Source organism: Melozone crissalis, unplaced genomic scaffold, assembly GCF_028551555.1.
Source record: "Melozone crissalis strain CALT ecotype California unplaced genomic scaffold, PUWL_Pcris_2 ptg000023l_1, whole genome shotgun sequence".
NCBI classification, from domain to species: Eukaryota; Metazoa; Chordata; class Aves; order Passeriformes; family Passerellidae; genus Melozone; species Melozone crissalis.
In genome coordinates this window covers 280833-301815 of record NW_026535801.1, presented here as the reverse complement: position 1 = coordinate 301815, position 20983 = coordinate 280833, and the positions used below count along the sequence as shown (strand labels likewise).

The 20983-nt window shown below is 46.4% G+C and overlaps 2 protein-coding genes across 4 annotated transcripts; both read left to right on the top strand.

The window, feature by feature from the left end:
• Positions 1-9: 9 nt before the first annotated feature.
• YBEY (ybeY metalloendoribonuclease) lies at positions 10-719 on the top strand. Of its 2 annotated transcripts, XM_054277498.1 has the most exons (3): positions 10-364; positions 450-518; positions 633-719. In XM_054277498.1, exons 1-3 carry the CDS (start codon positions 26-28, stop codon positions 717-719), a joined length of 495 nt encoding a protein of 164 aa, XP_054133473.1. In that variant the 5' UTR covers positions 10-25. The 2 variants fall into 2 exon arrangements, with proteins under 2 accessions (XP_054133473.1, XP_054133474.1); XM_054277499.1 differs by lacking the exon at positions 450-518.
• Positions 693-12615, top strand: POFUT2 (protein O-fucosyltransferase 2). 2 transcript variants are annotated; one of them, XM_054277496.1, is made up of 10 exons: positions 693-946; positions 1578-1828; positions 2854-2998; positions 3292-3402; positions 5551-5617; positions 7050-7175; positions 7733-7913; positions 8159-8282; positions 8571-8689; positions 11168-12615. In XM_054277496.1, the coding sequence occupies exons 1-10, from the start codon at positions 771-773 to the stop codon at positions 11371-11373; spliced, it is 1506 nt and encodes a 501-aa protein (XP_054133471.1). In that variant the 5' UTR covers positions 693-770; the 3' UTR covers positions 11374-12615. The 2 variants fall into 2 exon arrangements, with proteins under 2 accessions (XP_054133471.1, XP_054133472.1); XM_054277497.1 differs by lacking the exon at positions 11168-12615 and having other exon boundaries at positions 8571-8741.
• The last annotated feature ends 8368 nt before the right edge of the window (positions 12616-20983 follow it).

Genomic DNA, 20983 nt, shown 5'->3' with positions numbered 1-20983 from the left:
GGTGGGCGGCGGTAGCGGCGCTGCCATGAGCGTGGCGCTGCGAAATGCGCAGCGCGCTGTGCCCGTGCGCCGGGCCCCGCTCCGCCGCGCCGTGTGTGCCTTGCGCTCCGCCCTGGGCGCCTCCCGCTTCGACGTAGGGCTAGTCTGCGCCAGCAACGCGTTGATGCAGAGACTGAACGGCACCTACCGACATTGCCCGGAGCCCACCGACGTCCTCTCTTTCCCGTTCCACCAAGTGGAGGCGGGGGAGCTGCCGCGGCCGTGTTGCCGCGGCGAGTACAACCTGGGGGACATCTTCCTGGGGGTGGAATACATCCACCAGCAGTGCCGCGAAACCGGGGAGGATTTTGACGATGTCCTGACGGTGAGCCCGGCTCGGGCCTGACGGGCGGTGGGGCGGGCATGCGGCTCGGTCAGTAACACATGTTGTGCTCCCGCCCCCCGCGCAGGTGACGGCGGCCCACGGATTGTGCCACCTGCTCGGCTACCGGCACGACACGAAACCCGAGTGGGAGCAGGTGCAGGATGCGCTGGAGCCGGGGAGGGTGTGTGGGGTCCGGCATGGGGTGGACCGGAGGCCCCGGTGACGGGAACCGGGGTTGGCCCGGTGCTGACCGCCGCTGCTCCCGCAGATGTACCAGAAGGAAGTGCAAATCCTGGAGGAGTTGAACCGCCTCACAGGCTCCCGCTTGCGGCCCCTCACCGCCGGCCTCTTCTGAGAGACGGAGGGGCAGAGGCTCCTTCGGCGCCGCCCCGGACGTGTCGTGGGGATGGCGGCGCTGGGGCCTGGCGGCCGCTGTGCCCCGGCGCTGCCGCTGCTGCTTGGCCTGGCCGCGCTCGCCCTCCCGCCGTCGCTCGCCGCCGCCTCCGAGCCGCCGCCCGCCGCCCTCCGCGCTGGCCACGCCGCCTCCTCGCTGCCCGCCGCCGCTGCCGCCTCGCGCACCAGGTGAGCAGCGCCGGCCCCGCCGCGTCCGACCCCGGGCCGGTCCTGCCCCTCGAGATCTCCCCCGCCGCGCGGTGTCTCCGCCGTGTCTCGGCTCTCAGCTGGTAGAGGGCCTCCTTCGCCTACTGGTGCTTTTTTTGGTTGTTTTTGGAAGGTGACATCTCAGCTGTCCGAGAGCTTTGGTCTGTAGAATATCCTGTGTTGTAACGAACCCCACAGGGATTATCTAGCTCCCACATGCTTTCTTTTCCTCTACTTCTCTGGAGCACGCCCTCCTGCCTTTGTGTCCAGCTTACAAGAGTTTGCCTGGGTTATATGCCTGTGGTTTCACCATTTTCACCACGCACTCCACGTTACCCTTTGGAGAAGCAAGATTCTTTGCTCGTTGACCCTCTGCAAGAAAGGCTCCTTTCACGTGCCATCTCGCCAGGAGACCCTAGTGGCCCCTCCAGCCCCTGCGGCACACACTGCTCTGACTTCCCATACTTCTTCCCCTTCCAAGTACCACAAATTCAAAAAGACGAACAACTTTCTTCCCAACATATTTCATCACAGGATTGTAGGGTAAAAAAGAAAAACGTGTAATAGCCTCAATGTGCTCCCAGAAAAAATGGTATTCCTTTGTTCTCCCCAGATACCTTTTGTATGATGTAAACCCCCCTGAAGGGTTCAACCTTCGCAGAGATGTCTACGTTCGCATTGCTTCCCTTCTAAAGACCCTGCGGAAAAGTGAAAACTGGGTGTTGGTTCTGCCTCCCTGGGGACGTCTTTATCACTGGCAGAGCCCTGATATCCTCCAGGTTCGGATCGCTTGGTCCGAGTTCTTTGATATCCCAAGTCTCAACAAGAACATCCCTGTCATCGAATATGAGCAGTTCCTTGCAGGTGGGGTATAGGATCATGCAATCTACAATTAATTAAATATTTGATATGGTTTCTTAAGAGGTTTGTCCTTATAGGGGCTTTCATGTAAAAAAAAAAATCGTAGAGGTGGCAAGAGGAGAGATGGGAAGAAGTTTTGCTGAGCTACACAGCCACTGGAATGGAATAACCCAATTACTTGGCAGCTTGTTTGATGTAGCACTGCTGCCCCCTTGACTTCTGGGACCCTTGAAGATAGACAATTAGTACCTGTGGTTAAATTCACCTGTGGTATTTCCGTGTGGTTTTGACCATAATGACAAACCATAAGGAGAGAGGCAGCTTGTTGGAATACAGACAAGTCACCTTTTTCCTGGATATGGTGGTTGGACAGTAAAAGTTGTGAAGCAGGTTCTTCCCTTAACTTACTTTTTTGTCATTGATATTGCACATACTTGAAATATCCCTTGCTCTTTGTGTCTAAGAGAAAGGCTTTCCATAAGAAAGTGAAGTTGGTTCCTTTAGGATTTAATGCCATGTTGAGCTAATCACCAAATTTTCAATTGGTGAACGTTGCACACTAACATGTTCAGCAAAGGAAATAAAGGCCACCAAATGTCACACTGCTGCAAAGAGCTCTGAAGGGAAAGCTGTTCCCTGCCTGCCAAGAAAATGCTCGTAGAGACCCTGAACTTTAGGAGAAGAAGGGCTTGTACTTGGCATTTTTCTTGGAGGCACTCCTCCTGTGGCAGCTGCTTACAGCACTGAAAATCTGTGTGTTTTAACCAGGTGACAGTGATTCTGTTGCATTTGGCACATTAAATCCCACAGAGCTGGGTGGTGGGATAGCAGGTGATCACATTGCCTGACCCTTTTAGCTTTTCTGGCTCTCACAGAACTTCCCTTCCTTCTTTATAATGAAAACAGAGAAGAGAGAGTAGTGTAATATTAGCATTTCTAGCAGATTTTTAACTGCAACTGATCCTTGTTCATACCTTTACGGTGTGGGTTTTAATGCTTACAAATCCTTTGCTTTGCCTTCTGTTCAGAGTCAGGTGGGCCCTTTATTGAACAGGTTTATGTGCTACAAGGCTACGCAGAAGGATGGAAAGAAGGAACATGGGAAGAAAAAATAGATGAAAAACCATGCATTGATCAGCTGATGTACTCCAGAGACAAACATGGCTACTACAGGTAACATCGAGCATTCTTTCTGGTCTTTACAGTTGTATTCAGAGAGATATTTCCCTACTGTAGATATCTGGGTGCTTGGAGTTCACTTTGTTTTAAAAAGCCCATGAATAGTAAAACGTTGTACTTGTATGAGAAAAGTCTAATTCTATAAAGTTGTTTCTACACTGAAAAGCAGTGTAAAGGAGGTGGCTGGTTTATTTGTATCATATATAGTTTTTTAGGATGTTTTGTTTTATATCTGGCATTAATTTAAAATACAAGCCTGTGAACCAATCCTCTGTGTTCCCATTTAGGGGCTGGTTCTGGGGTTATGAGGAAACACGAGGCCTAAATGCCTCTTGCTTGTCTGTCCAAGGATCTGCCTCTATTGTGGCTCCCATCCTTCTGAAGAACACTTCAGCACAGTGAGTTCCCTTGTATAACTGCGTATTGTTGTATAATTGTTGTACAACCCCATTGCTAGGTGGGAAGAGCAGGGGGAATTTAAAGGGTTGTCCACTGTTGAGATACTTCACCACTGAATTATTGTACTCTGTTAAAATAATAAAAAAGAAATTTACAGTGCAAGAAACACTTAACTGTAAGTTTAGTTAAAGATTGCAGTGCTCAAACCTAAGAGCAGATAGCCTTGAGCTCCTTTATATTCCTTCTCAGGCAGCCTTTGTGACTTATACCTCCAAGGTATCATCAAATAATCCCATAGATCATGCAGTGTAAGAGATGCTAAACCATCAGCTGTTCCATATTCTACTCCACGGCACATGTAATTTTACATCTCTGGCACATTCCCCCTTAGCAGTCTCCTCTGCAGTCCTGGAAGAGCCCTGGCTCCATTAGTTGCTCGCCATGTGAAAGCCATTCCATGCCTTTGGTTGTCACCACTGCCAATCTCCAAACCTTATGGAACCAGTTCAGCAGGATCCTGCACTGTGTGTGGGTAAACCTGTTACATTGCAGTACAAATGGCATGTTCTGTCAAGTGCTCTCTTCTTTTTCTGCTAACTCTTGAGACACAGATTCCTTATTTTGATCTTTGAGTGTTGCCTTGATGTTGGCACCAAACTGTCCTCATTCCTGACCATCAAGACCTTTAGTTATTAGATGAAGCCAGGTTTTGTTGGTTTTTTTTACTACACTCACTCCTGCCTTAGAATTCATCCGCCACTTTATTGGCCAGTGATCAGACTTCTCTAATTCTTCATAGTTGGCCTTAGCTGCTCTGAGGAATTTAAAATAATTAAGCTGTGTCACCTACTTTCATGCCCTTCTGTACATTGTTTAGGAATATGGTGGAGAGACCTTCCACTTGTGACCTCCATCTGCAATGAGAGCCATGCATTTATCCCTGTCTCTATACTTTTTTTTTTTTTTAGTCCATGCAAGAACCTTTCTGTGCCATGTTTTAAGAAAACCTTTAATGAAGGCTGTCAGGAAATCTTGTTAGGCAATGTTCAGTGAGATGTCCCTTATCTTCATGTGTGCTAGTGTCTTCAAACTACTATGATTGTTCAGAGCTCTTATCTCCCATGTTGCTCTTCTGGCTGGGCAACCAGTTGTGTGGCCCTAGGACTGGATTTTTACCCCTTAAGTGTGGTCACTTCAAGGCAACTTTTCAATGCATTTCAATTAGTACCCTCAATCACCTCCAATCGTCCTGTTAGATGTAGTACTGCTTCTTCACCAGCACAGTCTTGTCTGTTTCCAGGTGATTTAGGGCCTTCCGTGCAGGTGTACAGCTGATGATCAGCAGTGGTAATCCAAAGTTGATTGGTTATTTGCTTCCTCTCTTTTTAGTAGAAGGAGATGCAGATAATCTTGATCTTGATCCCTTTTAGCAGAAGCATTTTTCTGTGTGTTTTCTTATCAGTGTGCTCACAAACTAAATCTGCATCTCTTATGCTCTGGAATACTTGAAGCTCTCAAAATCTCTTCTCTTAGAATTTTCATAGTGCAGTTATGCTTCCAGTACGCAATCCTGAACTGTGTTTATTTGTGAGAAGGGCAAGCTGCTGTCTACTACCACATATTTTGGTAATATCTCTGTGTTCTTTGATCTGTTGTTTTACTGTAGGACGTTTTATTCTACATGTGGAAAACACCTTCACTGGGTTTGTTTTCATGATCTTCTGCTTGCTCCCAGAGGCTGTTGTGTGCTCTGAGGCCGAGCATTATCACACAGGTCACTTGTCCCCTTTGGATTACTCTCCCTGTTAGAAATCTGATTTCTCCTATAGCAACTGTTACAAAGACTGTGAGGGGTGGTTAATGCTTGTTAGTGTTTAACTCTCAGAGTCAAGATACGATTTATTAGGGAAGAGAGCAGGCACAGGGAGTGACATGGTTGCCTTTTCTCCCTAGCAGACTGTGGGTCACAATTTGCCTTGTAGAGAACTAGCATTTGCCTCCTAGGAGCCTCATTCCCAGGAGCCTGTCCCTTATTCCCCATGTTCCTTTAGCAAAACAGACTAATGTGTACACAAATGTGTAAAGAAACGTCATAATGTAAATTCTATTCCTAAGGGAACTGCACTCAGTTTTACAATTTTCAATAGGTCAGTGATGTTAGACAGAGCTGAAAACCTTCTTCATGACCACTACGGAGGGAAAGATTATTGGAATGTGAGTATTTTACAGATAGCTTCTCTAGACTTTTTCCCTGGCTCTGCTAAAAATTCAGTAACCAATGCGTGCTTCAGTTTTGCCTTGGGTTTCTTGTCTTGAAAGTCACTTGTGCCTTCTGTTTCAGCAATGTGTGCTAACATGGTTTCAGGCTGCTGTGGATTAATGTGACACAGGAATTTGCCCTGCTGTCTTGTGCCTAAAGGCCTAGTGCTGCAGATCATGGTGATTAAAAGGACCTCCCCTATATAACATATCTACAGTCAGAAGGGAGCAGTTTCTTATCTAGTCAACCTCAAGATTAGTCTTTTCAAAAGAATTCTGTAAAGTGCTCGTTGCTGCCCCAAATCCCTCCCCACTGGCTTCAAAGGCAAAATTCCCATGGGTTTCAAGGCAAAGGTCTATGGTAAATAATTCCTTTCATAAAAGTTTTAAGAAAATGTTGAAGTTCAGGCACAGGAAAATGGAACATGCCATGGGGTGCTTGATATAGTTGAAATTCCTAAGAAAAACTGACTGACTGTCATGATACTACAAAACAAATTACATGGACCTCAGTCTTGTAAATATCGGGCTATTCACTTGAGATATGGCATGTTTCCAGAAGTGGACCAAACACTAGTTTGCTACCCAAGAATTATTCATTGAGAGTGACCTCTCAAAGAAAGAAATGCAACTATATTTGAGTATGACTTGTCCTGTAAAAGGAGACATGAAATCCACATGGGTCTATAGCACACATTTCTTAGCAGTGGCACTTTAAACATTGCCCCAGTGGTTTTGCCTGATGTCCAAACAAAAATTTTCTCACTGCAGCATGGGCCCAGGGCCTCTTCTCTTTTTTCCATGTTCCTCTGAGAAGCATCTCTCCCTTCTCTGTTTCTTTGCAGACAAAAAGGGAAAACTTGAGATTTCTGTAATTCTTTTGCCTGTTAATAAAAAGGCCACTTGTGGCTGTGTGCAGGGGTAACTGCATCACCGAATCTTAGAGATTATTACTCACAGGTTAAGGAAATAATTCCTTTTTCGTCATTTTTCCACTGAATTTCCTAGGCGTGTCTGTGGCTAGATACATAATATTTTTAAAGCAGGTTTTATTCTTAAAGGTGTTTAGCACACTAAAGTGTTTGCCCAGCTTTTGTTTCCACAAGTGAGGTATATTGCTAGGGTGTTTAATTTGGTGTATCATGTATTCTGTTGCGTAAATAACTGCAGTGTCCTCCCTATACCTGTGCATTGCAGGGACAGGTGAGTATGCTGGTTATAAATATGGTGATAATTAGAAATAAACTATCAAAGCTTGGATAAAATCGTTGCTTAGAGTACTGCAGAAGTAACTGTATCCTGAAAGTGCTGTGTATGTGAAACTGTCTCCACCTACTCATTTTTAGCTCTCCTTTTTCTGACTCAGTGTCTGCTCTTATTCCAACAGACCCGTCGGAGCATGGTGTTTGCTAAACACCTCCGTGTGGTGGGAGACAAGTTTAGAAAGAAATACCTTCAATCCACTGATGAGGCAGACAGGACTCAGTACAAGGAGGACTGGACACAGATGAGGGTAAAATCCTTAATAGTCTGTTTCCCATAACAAATATTTTATTTGTGTATTCCTGGCTGTGTGCTGTAGGACATATTGGAAGGTACAGGTGAGCAACACCCTTCTGTTCGCATCAAGGTGGACACACATGTTCCTCATGCACCTTCTTCTCCCTATGTGACACAAGCTAACAGAGTCTGTCCAGGTGTGCCTGACTGGTTCTGAAGGCCAGATCTTTGTTGCCCTCATTTCAGTAAAGGAAACTTGAATTTCTTCCTGTTTTCAACACTACGTGTGGGTGTAATGTTCAACTGCAACCTGCCAGTTGAGGATTTATTTGGTAAAGGAGAGGAATTTTTGCTTACAAAGATTTGGCACTCCAGTCTCTCTTGCATGATGGTGGCCACCCAAGATCTAAATGTTGCAACAAGTGTCCCAAGCTACTTCCAGTCCATACTTGAAACTTTCTGTCTGCAACTAGAGAGATTCCGTGCCTTATACAGAGATGATTGCATTCTGGTTTTACAGTGTGAATAGTGATACTCTCAAGTTTTAAAGTTTCAGTCTTTCTCTCGTAGGTTAAGACAGGCACAGCTCTAGGTGGCCCATACCTTGGGGTTCATCTCAGAAGGAGAGACTTCGTTTGGGGTCACAGAGAAGACGTGCCTTCCCTGCAAGGAGCAGTAAAGAAAATCCATAGCCTATTGGAGTCGCTTAAACTTGAAAGAGTTTTTGTAGCCACTGATGCTGTTGAGGAAGGTAGGCAGATCACAGTTACTTGAGGATTGGTAACTTCAGAGGAGTGCAGCAGTTACCACTGGCTCCCCTCCCTCCCTGCAATGCTGTGAATTTCAGCAACTGAATTTGTAAAACTTGTTGGTAGATTTTGGTGTCACTTGCTCTGTAACTGTTCACCCGAGATTTCCTTAAACAAACACATTGTGTGACAGCAGTGAGTTGCTGTTCATAATGTAGAGATAAATTCATATCCTTCCTTTTTTAAGAGATTGAATTGCTCAAGAAACTGCTGCCTGAGATGGTGAGGTTTGAACCCTCTCTGAAGGAACTGAAACTCTATAAGGATGGGGGCTTAGCTGTGATTGACCAGTGGATTTGCGCACATGCAAGGTAGCAAACCTTTTATTCAGCCAAAGCTTATTATTCAGCACTGTCACAAAACTGAATATGATTTTTGTCCCAAGGTTGTTTACAAATAGTGTAAGACATTATATAGTCAATGATATAATTGAGATGTGTATAGTAGATGTATAATGGTTATATTGTGTGTGTATATACAATAATTTTATTATCATATCATTTCACTGAACAGTGAAGTTCATTGACCTGAAATCTAATTACTTGCATTTTAAAAACTTGCCCTCCTCTCACAAACCCTCTTTTGATTTTTTTCCACAGATATTTTATAGGCACCTCAGTTTCAACATTTTCCTTCCGAATCCATGAGGAAAGGGAGATCTTGGGATTTGATCCAAAAACAACTTACAACCGATTTTGTGGTGAAACAGAGAAAAACTGTGAGCAGCCAGCTCACTGGAAAATTGTATATTAAACACAGAGAAACACAAAGGTTTTGATACTGTTAGAGTTCAAACTTTTGAGGAAAAATCATGGGGAATTACCTGCTTTGGATCGATGTATGACCCAGTCTTGTATTCTCAGTTCCCGCTCCCCTTCCAGCCGTGGGTATGACGTGGGGTAGCTGTACTGCTCAGTGTCTCTGGACCTCACAGCATTTCTATGTGGCTGCTGCACCTGGGTCCCCAGTATGTTCTGTGCTTGCTGACATGTGGTCCCACATGCACCAAATGGGCTGCTACAGACCACAGGGGCCTCTTGGCTGCAGAGCTGTGATGGGAAGCAGCAAAGCGATGCCCAGGATGCAGCAGTTCAACCCAGCCTCGCCTGCTGGAGCATTTCTTACCTGTCCGTGGTTCTCTCTGTGGGTCTGTGGTCATTTTTTAACTGCAGGGCTGGGGGTCCTGGCCATGTCACCAGGAGTGCTCACCCTGGGAGCGCTAGTCTCAACCCAGGGAGGAACTAAGCTGCCACTGGATTAAAAGTGGGGGGAGCTGCTTCCACTCTAAGGGCCTGCAGGGCCCATCTCTTGGGGATTCATCTTTCATGTGAAGGCACATTGCCTGGCGAAGAAAGAGACTGGTACCTGGTGGAGCAGGGACAATATTCCATTTTCCAGAGGCAGCTCCCTCCTCTGCCTGCCGCAGCAGGGGAGGATGGGTGTGTTCAGCACTGCTGCTGGCAGGGGGAGCAAAGCTCGTGGCCCTCTTAGGAGGGTCCTGGTTGCTTCAGGGCCTTGCTTTTCCACTGGTTTGTGTCCACAAAGGAAAGACATGCAGAAGGCAGAACCATCACCACAGCCCTTTACTCAGGAGTCCATCAGCCTTCCCCACAGTGAATGTGGCTAAACCCTTCAACTACTCTGCAAAACTCACCACCACTGCAAAGAAGAGCAGCAGTTTATCCACAGGGGGCTTCTGACCTGTTGCCCATTATGCGTCTGGAGGAATTCAAGTGCTTATTTTGTGTCTTTACAAGTGTGGCCAAAGCCACACACACAGAGCCATAACAAATTTTTGCACTGTACCAATAAAAACTAATAACATTATTTCTTAGAAAACTGTTGGGGATAAAATTCAATGCAAAGAAAAAATCTAAATATAAAAAATCAAGATGTGGTGCACACTGATGCAGTGTTTCTGCTTTTGAGCTCAGTCTTCCCTTCTTGTGTGAGCTCCCTTTTGTCACGTTTGCATTTTTGTCATCTATTTTTAGCTAAATAATACTGATAGTGTCAGTCATACAGTGCCCAAGATTCATCTCGTAAGTCAGCCCTGCTGCTCAGGTCTCAGCACATCAGGGTGTAGCTGTTGGTGTTCCCAATTGCTGCAAAGTTTCAAGTGTGTGTTTAAAGTGTCCCCTTGCTATTGGCTGGTGTCCAGCAGTGCCCCTTCATCACTATTGAGTCCCTTTCTGGTGGCCCATGTTAGCCTAAGCTTCTAACGCTCTCTGGATTCATGGGACTGGGGATTCCAGCATGCACCACAGAGGATTTTTCAGGGACATCCCTTGAGCCCCAAATCCATGTGAGTCCAAAGCAAAAATCCCTGGGAGCTGAAGGCAACAGGATGCTTCTTGAGAATTTTGAAGTATTCAATGTGTCCTAAATGTTAGGTTTGAATGAATGCCAATTGTCCAGGGTTGTGTGTTTGGAGTTGCTGGTTTAGGGATGGCTGGGTCTGGATTTGGATTTGTAGGCACCGAGAGTTCCTTGTGTCAGGTTTAGGTTTGGATTTGTGGGACTTGTTGGAGAAAAGAAGGAAATGGAAATGCGCATTTCTGTTCTTGGAGAAATTAGCAGGATGGGAGAAAAGAGGGTGTGGAACTGCTGGGAGCTCCTGGAGTGAGGGAGAGGATCCAAGGATGGGAAGCAAAAGCTGTGAAACAAAGCCCAAAAAGGGGCAGGGCAGTGCGGGCACCATGGGGGAAAGAGGGAAAGAACCCCTGCTCCTGGAATCCAGCAGGGGGCAGGGGAGGATCATTTTCCATCCACTGGCTCTTGGTGGAATCCTAATAATGAAGGTCAAAGAAAATGGTTCATTTGTTATTAGGTTTGGAATGAAAGGTGCCATTCCGGAGGGGAATATTTACCTATTAAAATTCTGTTGGATAAAGGAAGAGAGGGAGGAAGTAGCTGGGGGATGAACAGGTGGCTTTCTGGTGGATACAGGGAAAGACATAGGAAGGGGGTTTTATGTAAAATGCACCTCACGGGTACCATCAGGAAAAGCCAAAATTGCCCTTTTTTCCAAGCTCTGATATTCCAGAGGAGTAAACAGTGGTTAGCACATCTATTCCTGTGTTCCTTGTACACCCAGTGCTTTGTTGAGAAGAGATAATATTAGGAAATGAACAAATCCAGGGATGTAATTCCTGATAGTAAAGCCCTGCAAGCCCAGGTTTTCATATTCTTCCAGCACGCAAAGGCAACAGAGGGAATCCTGGAGGAAGTGGAAAATGCTGTCACTCCATTGATGGAACTCCTGGGACACTGAAGGCAGCAGAAGCCGTAAGAACAAAGTTGGAACCAGACTCCAGCTGGGTAAGGCAGACACTGTTGGGGAGGATGAAACAGCAAAACCTTATAAATATGATTGCCTGGCAAAAGATTTTGAGAATATAGAAACTACAAGTGAGATTGAAATGAAAGCAAGTTTTGAGATCCCTTAGTTACTGAACAACTGGAAAACAATGGTGTGGCCAGCTGAAGGTAATCCCCTCTTGATGAAACAAGACCCTCTGCTTGCAGACAGCTCCAAGGGTCAGAGCAGACCCTGCCAGCTTGGCAGAAGGGGTCCAAAGAGGAGTTTTTAGGGTTTAAAATGTAACACAGTATGGTGATGTAGTGATTCTTATAGGCTGGATGGAAATGCTATAGGATTTGTATGTTGGACTAGATTGGTTAGTGAGCATCAGAATATTCAACACAGAAGATGATTCATTGTATTGTAACGGGAACTTTGCTCACTTCTTCTTCCCTTTCTTACTCACTTCTTACTTTCTCACTCACTCACCTACTTACTTTCCATTTACCCTCTTATGCTTTTACGTTCTTACTTCTCATCCTCTGTACCCCTCTCTTCTCTCGGGCCTGCTCTGAGCTGCGGCTGGCAGCTCCCAGCAGGGCCCTGCACCACGCCCTTTGCAATAAACCAATAGTTCCACGACCTGGCTGCAGAGATCTCTCTCGTCTCCATCCATCCCGACTGTGTGTGACCCCCGGCACTCCTACAAGACACCAAATCCTTTGGAATTAGAACTGGGCAGGGGTGAGAAGAATTAATAGCTAAATTTGTACCCCCATGGATTCCTGAGCAGGATCCCAGCAGGGAAGACTGGAGGGATACTCCACAAGAAAGTCCAAACTGGGAACTGTTCCCAGATGGGAGCAGCAAGCCTTGGAATTGCCTGAAGGGAAGAAAGAGGGATCCTTTGAGCTCAAGAATCAGCTGTTGAACGTGGTGATGTTATCAGATGATTCCTCAGGAATGTTTAGTTCCCAAGCCAAGTCAATCTGCTGCCTTGTGAAGCTCAGAAATCTTGGAAGAACCCAACTAATGTAGGGAATGGACTGGCAGATAAGACTGCTGGGGAATGGTAGGGAAATCATCCTAACAGAGGGCCTCCTTTTGTACTGGAATGGTGCAAAAATTATCCAAAAGAACAGGAGTCAAATGGGATTTACAGATTCCTTGGAGACCACAATCCAGTGGGAAGGCTGAGAAAAGGGAACAAAGCCTGCAAATGAGCCAAATCTGCGGAACACCTCAAATGACTAGAAACACTGTTTCTAGAATGCACCCATGTAATTCCTTAAAGATATGGCTCAGTTAGGAGCAATACCAATAAAGCCCACAGATGAAAAGCCTGTTGTTAGCTTTTTTTTTTTTCCTTTAAAAACCCCAACTATCAACTATCTAAAGAATGGTTTAGTAATTCAGGTGAGTTCAGCTTGCCACATTCTGTTGAAAAAGGATCAACTAAATCTATGCTCTAAGATAAAAAGACCAGTTCAATGTATGAAGGAGGGTGCAACACACAGTATCATTTTCCCATTGAACCTTGGCAACAGGAAAAGCTTCTCTCTGCCCCAGGAGCTGCAAGGAATTTGGGCCAGTAAATGACATCGGAGAATGACCATAAATTCAGAGGCAGAAAGAGAAGATCTGCCATTTAAAGGTAGAAAAATGTTGCAGTGTGAGGTAATACCCTGTTTTCAGCCATCACAGTCCCTTTCCCAGATGTGCCAATACTTTCTCCTGAGAATCACCATAAATTCAGAGGCAGAAAGAGAAGACCTACCATTAAAAGGTAGAAAAAAGGGAAAGGTTTCAGAAAACATCTCTGCACTAAAATTAATAAATATTTCCAATTTCTCTGTGAGAAGAATAGAACTCTGCAGCAATTAAGGCCGCTGCAGGACAGGCCAAGAGGACAGTTCACAGCAGCGAGAGCTCAGCACACATCCAGAAAGGCAGTTCCAGCATCTAAAAATAAAAAAAAAAGGAAATTTTGATATATTTTGTTTTAAAGTTACTTGAAGTTCTTAAAACCAAACCAAACTTTGCTCCTGATTTTGGCTCGCTGGCACAGACACACAGGAAGCTAAGGGTCACACAAATCCTGCTTTCAGAATTCCTGATCCAAACCCTCACCTTTCCCACCCAGAGCTGAGGGAAATCTGACAGAGGATTAATAAAGAACCTTTATTGAGAGAAGTCATCACCTTAGGCCTTCAGGCTTGGCAAGATTTGGTAGTGAATGGACTCAAATTCAACTCCTCCATCTAAATCTCGGACAAGTCTTCTCAGAAAGATATCGGACAGTCACTCAGAGCGCAGAATTTAAAGACTGCATGAGGAAGAACAGAAGCTTTGACATGAATTACACGAGTTCCTTTTTCTCCCTCAATCACTCTGAGACTGTCGGACCTGATCTTTGCAACCTAAAGCAGACCTAAGGCACTGGTTCCAGCAGTAGCTGCAGTTCCAAGCTTTCTGTTCCCTGGATTGCTCACCTAAGCACTCACAGCAATCTCATCTTGGCCCAGTGACTCTCTGTCCTCAGAGGGAAGGAACCACAAACTGGTGGGACACAGCTCTGGCACCACATTTCCTCTTCCCTTCTCCCCTTTTCCAGCGGACCAGGCTGCTGGAAATGGCATTTCTTACACAGTTCATCACTATTGGAATATGAATCCCAATATTACCAGTTAGATGGTGCCTGGGCCAGTCTGACCCTCGCTGCTGGGCCAAAGGCAGCAACTGTGGTGTATCACCCCAGAGATACCTTGGCTTGCTGGAAGTTGCAGCTGGGCACTGAACAAGTCCAGGCTTGTTAGGAACTCTGTTTACCTCAGGAGGAAGAGCTTCTGGCGATGGTGAAGAGAAAAAGGAGAGGATTCTGCTGGAGGGTTTAATGTCCAGAGGTTTATTCCAAGGTTACAGAGGTCTGAACGTAGGCAACTGCTCCAACAGAATGAATGACCGCATGGCCTGATTACCTTTTTAAGCTCAGGGACAGGGGGAGGGGAGGTACAGCTGAGCACCAACCAGGTGAGAGGGGCCGGGTCTCAGGGGGGGATGACACCTAGACAGGCCAATGACCCCTGGGCATAGGGGCATCTTTTGAACTTGACCAACCACACAACGCCTTGCTGGAATGTTAAGCCTGATTGACAGGACTCACTCAGCAAGGGGCGAGGGGGAAGGGAGAGAGGTATAGGCGCACCTGGGAGGTGACTTGGAAGTCTAAAATGGGACATTACAGCACACCGCAACACATCACAGTAGAGAGGAGAAGAGGAACCTGTGACTTACCCATACCATGGGCAGTACCACGTTGGGTTTGGCTGCTCAAACACCAAAGCTCTTGGCAAGGATAGGACAAGTTAAGTGGTTCTTCCTGTCCTCATAGAGAGGAGAAAAGGGAAGTTAAGCCCACTGTGGCATCAAAGATTCCTGCACTTCATCTTTTGGCTCAGATTGCTCACCATGGAGTTTTAGCCATAGAAAAGGAGAGGTGACACGAAATCAAATGGAAAAGTGCTCTTTCCCAGTGTTTTTATTCCAGGCATTCAAGAAAGCTCATTTTTCTTCTAGCTTTGTTTCCCCAATTTTAGCAGAACTATTCTCATCCTAGGTCCCACAAGCCAGTTGTTCAATCCTTTGACTGGATCTGGACAAAGGAAGGGACACACCCAGATCACAGGAAAGCATGGAGAGAAAGCCCTTCAAAACTGGACAGAGAAAAACAACAGGAAATGCAGGAAGACAGAGGCCTTCTTTGCATGTTTCCATTCCTTTTCTAAAGACATCTGTGCAGCTAGATGCTCTTTGCATTTGGCTTCCTTTAAAGGAATGGATTTGCTGCTTAAACACATCTCAGGCCCAGGTGTAACCAGGAGAAGGTGGGATGGAGATGAGGAGTCAGGGAATAGCCAGGGTTATGCAGGGCCTGGGAACATTGAGGATGGAGAAGAGAACGAGCAGGGATTGTTCTCCTTGTTTAGATCCATCAGTGCAGGGAGCTTGGAAAACGCAAGGTACCAGAGGGATCCTGGCCAAAAGCAGGATAACTCTGGGATAAGGGCAAGCTACTCCTGGTCCAGGGCTGTGCTGAAGAAGAAGGGAAATTTTTTTCTCTCCCCTTTCCAGTGGGGTGCCACCCCTGCTAGAGGCAGGAAAACTGCCTTGCAATCCAGTACAAAACCTGCCTGGCAAGCCAGGATCTCAAGGAGCCAGCAGCCATTTCTCTTGGATTTCCTTCTCACAGGCATTTTAAGCCTGCTTTGCCTCACAAGCACTTTTCTGCCAAGGGTATTCCCATCTTTTTTAGATCCTGAAAAAAGGTTTGGAAAGCTGACTTTGATGAAAGAACTGCTTCCTATTTTGATTAGTCTTAAGTTGGATTTTCCCTCAGCACCAAAATCAGGGGGTGAACCCAATGTGGCCTCAAAGGGCCATAAGATCCCAGCTGTCCAATTGCCAGTTCCCTCAGCACTAATTTGTTGAACCTTTTCAGGGTTAATTTAGCAGACTTAAGGGTTTGGCAATGTCAGGGTCAAAACAATCAGAAACTTGTGAAAAAGAAACTGAACTTAAGCCGGCTGAAGGTGGTCCTTGCTGATGACTAATTACAACCACTCATTCAAAAGGAGGCAGGATTGATTCAAAACTCACCGGCCCATCTGGCCAAGGCCAGAGCTCTCTGCCCACCGAGGACACAGCAACCAACAGGGACCTTTCTCCCACTCTCCAGCATGGACCTCCTCCCTCCACACACAGGGAACTGCAGCCACTCCGGGAACACTGACTTAGTCCTTGGCTGGCAATAGGAGAGGCACAAAGAATATTTAGAACTCTTTCTGACCTCAATGCCACCCAGACCTGGGAGAAAGCACTTCCCACTGCTCCTGGAATTTTCTTCCTTGTCCCTTCCAGCTTTGGAAGGTTTCTGTGGGAGCCGGGATTATCCATGTGGTTCAGAAGCTGCATGTGGTACCTAAAGCATTCCCTTGGGAACATGAAGCTTCCCTTGTGCCTTTCAATTCTTTATCCCAAATATTCTCCCCAATGATCCACAACCTAGAAAGAAAAAAAGGGAAAAGAAGGAAGACTAGTTCATTCTGATATAAGGAGCGTTGGTTATCCCAACACACGTCCAGGTGAAAAAACATTTCTGCCACTCTAACAAATACTCTTGATACTGTCTCAACTCAATAGTAACTATTTAAATATTACATTAAGAATCATAAGGACACAACTCTTCGAATTCTCAAGAATGCCTCAGCTTGGCTACTTCAAGGACTTCCCCACCCAGAAAACTGAGCAGTCCGAGATTTAAACACCATATTTGATAAAAATCTGATAGAAATTTGATAATGTTTGGCTACTAAACTTTTCCAAAAGCTGTGGAGTGAAGGCTGGAAATCCTCACTGAAGCTTTTCCATGTCCCATCTGGATTTATTCTTGGGAAAACCCCATTCAGAGGACTTTGCTTTAAAGGGGTTGCACTTGATGTTACAGACATCAGAATTCCTTTGGGATTTGGCATTTCCTGCACCTCCAAACATCTTAAAAGAATCAAGTGCAGAGTCCTGAGTCTCAATTATTCCCACTTTCCTCAGCTCCACATGGATTTGTGCCTCCTCTGAAGGCCTGGAAAGGAATTTGGGGATCCTCTTCAGTTGGTTTGATTTTCAGCTCTTTCTCTGAGGTGGCCCAAAAAGCAAACAGAAAAAATCGCTGTAACAGCACAAAATCTCAACCCATCCCAAGTTGCAGCTCCTCACACTAAACCTTGGGAGAATCCATGGTGGTTCCAGCACTGCTCTAATCCCACCTCAAACTGAGTGTCCAGGGAGCTGTGCCAAATTCACATCCAAGCCTGGATAGCTGAAAGCTTGCAGGAAAAGGGGAGGCAAAGCGAAGGGGAGAGGGGAAATAATGGAGTCTTGGGTTTTCCCTCTGTGTGCAACAGAAGTGAAGGGCAGGATGGAGAGGTTCCATGGTATTTTAGGTTGGAAGATGTAGCTGGGGGTGTGTATTTTATCACCATCTGTTAGAGGTGGGGCAGTTATCTTCTGTTAATTGGGCACTTTTCTTTATCTCTTCCACAACCTCCAGGAGGTATATATCTTCTGTTAATGGGCCAATGAGTGTCACTGCATGGCTGATAAAATAACATAATTCCATTGTGAGAAGCTCCACCCAGAGGGAGGAGCCAAACATTCCTTCCTGGATATAATCTGAGATTTGGAACACCACAGTTGGGCTTTTCTCGCTGGATTCTCAGAGGAAGACCAGGCCCATCTACACCACCACTGGATCTTCAGAGGAAGGCTACACCCTTCTTACAGGATCCCTGCTTCAGCAGAACCACATCTGCCACTCCAGAACTGCAGCCACCCTTTAACGGGATTGCTACTAACACCTTGACACACAGGGTGTCAGGTCATATTCTGACTCTGTCAGTGTTGTTCTGTATTGCTGCATTTTAATTTCATTTTAATTTTCTTCCCTAATAAAGAACTATTATTCCTACTCCCATATCTTTGCCTGAGAGCCCCTTAATTTTAAATTTTTAACAATTTGGAGGGAGGGGGTTCACATTTTCCATTTCAGGGGAGTCTCCTGCCTTCCTTAGCAGACACCTGTCTTTCCAAACCAAGACAGATGGAAAAGAAGTCCCAAAGGGTGCTTAATTCCAAGCAGTTAGTGCTGCTGAGGTTGAAGCCAAGAGGACAAATCCACTGGGATCAAACAGGAGTGGCAGACTGGATGGGTTATGACACAAACCAACAAAGCTGGAGTTCTCTTTCTTCTCCGGGGCTCTCTCAGAAATTCTCCATGTCTGGACAGACTCCCAGTCTCCCTGCTGGGGAGAATGGACTTGGATATCCCAGGTGACTGCTAAGACTCAAACAATAAAGTTAAGCAATGATCAAAGCGGTTTTCCCAAGGAAATTACATATTCTCTGAAACTTGGATAACTTATCCCATGGCTTTCTCCAGGAAGAGTCACAGTTGGATATAGTCTCCCATTAAGGATTACACAGGGGCTCACCTTTTGCTTGGAGCTTGGCTGAATTCCTCAGCAATGCCAGGATGTGGCCAGGACAGGGACAAAGAAGGCTGCACATGTGTCCTTTGCATGGGGCAGCTGGGAATGGAAAAGCTTGGGGGTGCTTAGGGGGTGAGGCATGGCAACACCTGACCTCCAATCCAGTTACAAAGCAGTCTCCACTGATAAATGGCAAAGAAGAGCTGACTGACAGACTGTGGGAGGGGCCAGAGCTGCCTGATGCAATCCACAGGGGTATAAAAGACTAGGCACCCATCTTGAAGACAAACCAGCCAAGCGGTATCCATGAGGGCAGTTCCCAGTGCTGCGAATTTTTCCTTATGTAGTCCTTTGTTGTATTTTTGTTAAGGTTTAATAAATCTTTTTAAATTTTCAAATTGAGCAGTTGTTTCTCACACTATTAAACAATGCATGACTGTGTAGACCAAGATAAGAAGTAAATATAAATAATGTTTAGAAGCACAATAAACAGCTTTTGTTTGATTCACTTGGAATTGTGCAGAGTCCTTTGTCTTCCCTCCTCAGTGTAACATACCCTACAGCTGTTGTGTTTAGTGAGGTATACAATCTCTTTTAAAGTACTATTTTCTAAATCAATTTAAGATTATTAAAGGAAATGTTCCATGTCTTGGTTAGGTTTCACAGCTTACATTTAGAAAATGACACATCTTTGTGTTTGTAATGTCTTTTCTTGAGGTATTTGAGTAAAGTCATAAGTGAATTGCCACTCTAAGGCTCTCATAGATGGTTTACTGTGTACATCTGGAGCTTTTGGATCTCTTTTATGAAGGTTTCTCCCCTTGGTCATGATGGATATATACAATATTAACACTATTCAGCTGCATTTGTAGAATCCTTTTGTAAAGTTCAAATATTTAAAATGTAGTGTAAAATCAGTGTAAGAGATGACACACTGTAGGTTTCATAGAAGTCACAGGAATTGATGTTACTTTTAAGATAATTCTTATCATTTGCAGAGAAGATGAGAACAATACTGGCTTAATTAAACATGGACAAAAATATCTGGTAGAAAGAGTCTCAGATCTCAGTTTCAGTCTGCCTCACCTGATGATATCTCATTAGACAAACAAATATAAAGTGTCCATTTTGGTTTGGGTGTCTGTTTTCCTCTTGAATGCTGTGGTGCTTAAGTTTGGCAAATCAGCACTTCCATAAGCATTCATTTTGCAAAAGTCAGTTTTGGATAATAGTTATGGACTAAAACAATAACATTCCTTTGTATAAATTAAATAATACTTTAAAGAAATGATTAGGCTAGGAGTTATGTACAAAAGAAACCAACAAGCATTGTTGAAAGAAAATGTGAAATGTTGCTGAAATGCAAAACACTTTTGCTAATAACTGAAACTGTAAGGTTTTTGGAAGAGGAAAACAACACTTTACTGAAAATAAATGCATATCTGAGGAGAGATGTAGCATTGCCAATTATAACTAAAACTGTGAAGGCATACACAGAAATTAATATTGGGATGGTACTTGCTTTTATGATAACTCTCAAGTCTGACGTTTGATGACTTTATCAAGGGAGTTTTTAAAATTAGTCACTAGAAATGGGTCCTGCGGACAGAAACTGCAGCCGCGGTTGCAAGGCACTGCGGTTGGAAAGCGGCAGTGGCGGGTTTGAGGTGTGGTAGGGAGCGGGGCTCCACTCTGTTCGAAGGGGTTTGACCGCTGGAAAGCCCCCCAGCCCCGGGGAGCCGCGGCCCCGGCCGGGACGGAGACCGTGGCTGTGGATCTCGCTTGCCGGCAGTGGCTGGCTGGAGGATACCCCGGTCCCGGGGACGGCAGCTGCGGCACCGGCTCGCCAGCAGCAGCGGGCAGTAAGAGAGAGCCTCGGCTAGAGTGGGAGGTTCCCTGATCTTGGCGCCCTTCCCCGGCCGGCAGCGGCGCGGCAGCCCCGCCACCGCCGAGCTGTGTTGCGACCGGGTTTTCTCGGTCCCAGTGCGGCAGCTGCTGTCTGGGGGCTTTCTAAGGTGGTGGCTCAGCAGGGGTGGACCTGCCGGGGTCGAACGCAAAGCTACAGCGCCGTGCTGTCTCAGCAGTGGCAGCGGCGATGGCGTCATCTCCAGTGTCCTTTGAGTCTGTAACCGGTGGAGCAGAGCTTGGCAGAGCGACAGCAAACTCCGCTCCGCGGCCGGGCAGGGGGCAAGGCATCTCGTAGTGGAGCCGGCTGGGTGCCTCGCAGCAGCAAAGCGCCTCCACGCCGCTACCAAGCGCCACCTCTGGGGTCCCAGCCGGGCCAGCAGGGCACGGCGGAACGGCAGTGGCCGCTCAGTGAGGCTCTGCAGCACGGCGTCTCTGCGCCCTCTGCATTGGCGGCAGCGCGCTGGCAGGGGCCATCTCCGCAGTTCCACGCAGCAGCAGGGCGCTCCGCCGGCACACCAGCCCCGCCCCGGGCAGCGGCACGGCTCAGGACGACCAGGGGACATTCTGCTGAGGAGACGTCGCTGCAGGGGGCGGTGGCGTGGTCCCGGACGGCACCAGCAGCAGGCTCCGTGGGCAGGTCGCCCCTGGTTTGGGGGAGACTTCGCAGCTCCGTGCGGTGGTTCCGTAGCGTGCTGTGGCTGCTCCGCCCGTCTTCCTTCCCCGTGTGCCTGGCACGGTGTCCCACACTTCCCGTCGCCTC

What these genes read in the sequence shown, in the direction of transcription:
- YBEY (XM_054277498.1), top strand. Translation starts at nt 26, where the DNA reads ATGAGCGTGGCGCTGCGAAATGCGCAGCGCGCTGTGCCCGTGCGCCGG. An exon ending in ATTTTGACGATGTCCTGACG is followed by an intron (nt 365 to 449) that starts GTGAGCCCGGCT and finishes CCCCCCGCGCAG; the next exon opens with GTGACGGCGGCCCACGGATT. An exon ending in CGAAACCCGAGTGGGAGCAG is followed by an intron (nt 519 to 632) that starts GTGCAGGATGCG and finishes CTGCTCCCGCAG; the next exon opens with ATGTACCAGAAGGAAGTGCA.
- POFUT2 (XM_054277496.1), top strand. Translation starts at nt 771, where the DNA reads ATGGCGGCGCTGGGGCCTGGCGGCCGCTGTGCCCCGGCGCTGCCGCTG. An exon ending in AGGACTGGACACAGATGAGG is followed by an intron (nt 7,176 to 7,732) that starts GTAAAATCCTTA and finishes TTTCTCTCGTAG; the next exon opens with GTTAAGACAGGCACAGCTCT. An exon ending in CACTGATGCTGTTGAGGAAG is followed by an intron (nt 7,914 to 8,158) that starts GTAGGCAGATCA and finishes TCCTTTTTTAAG; the next exon opens with AGATTGAATTGCTCAAGAAA.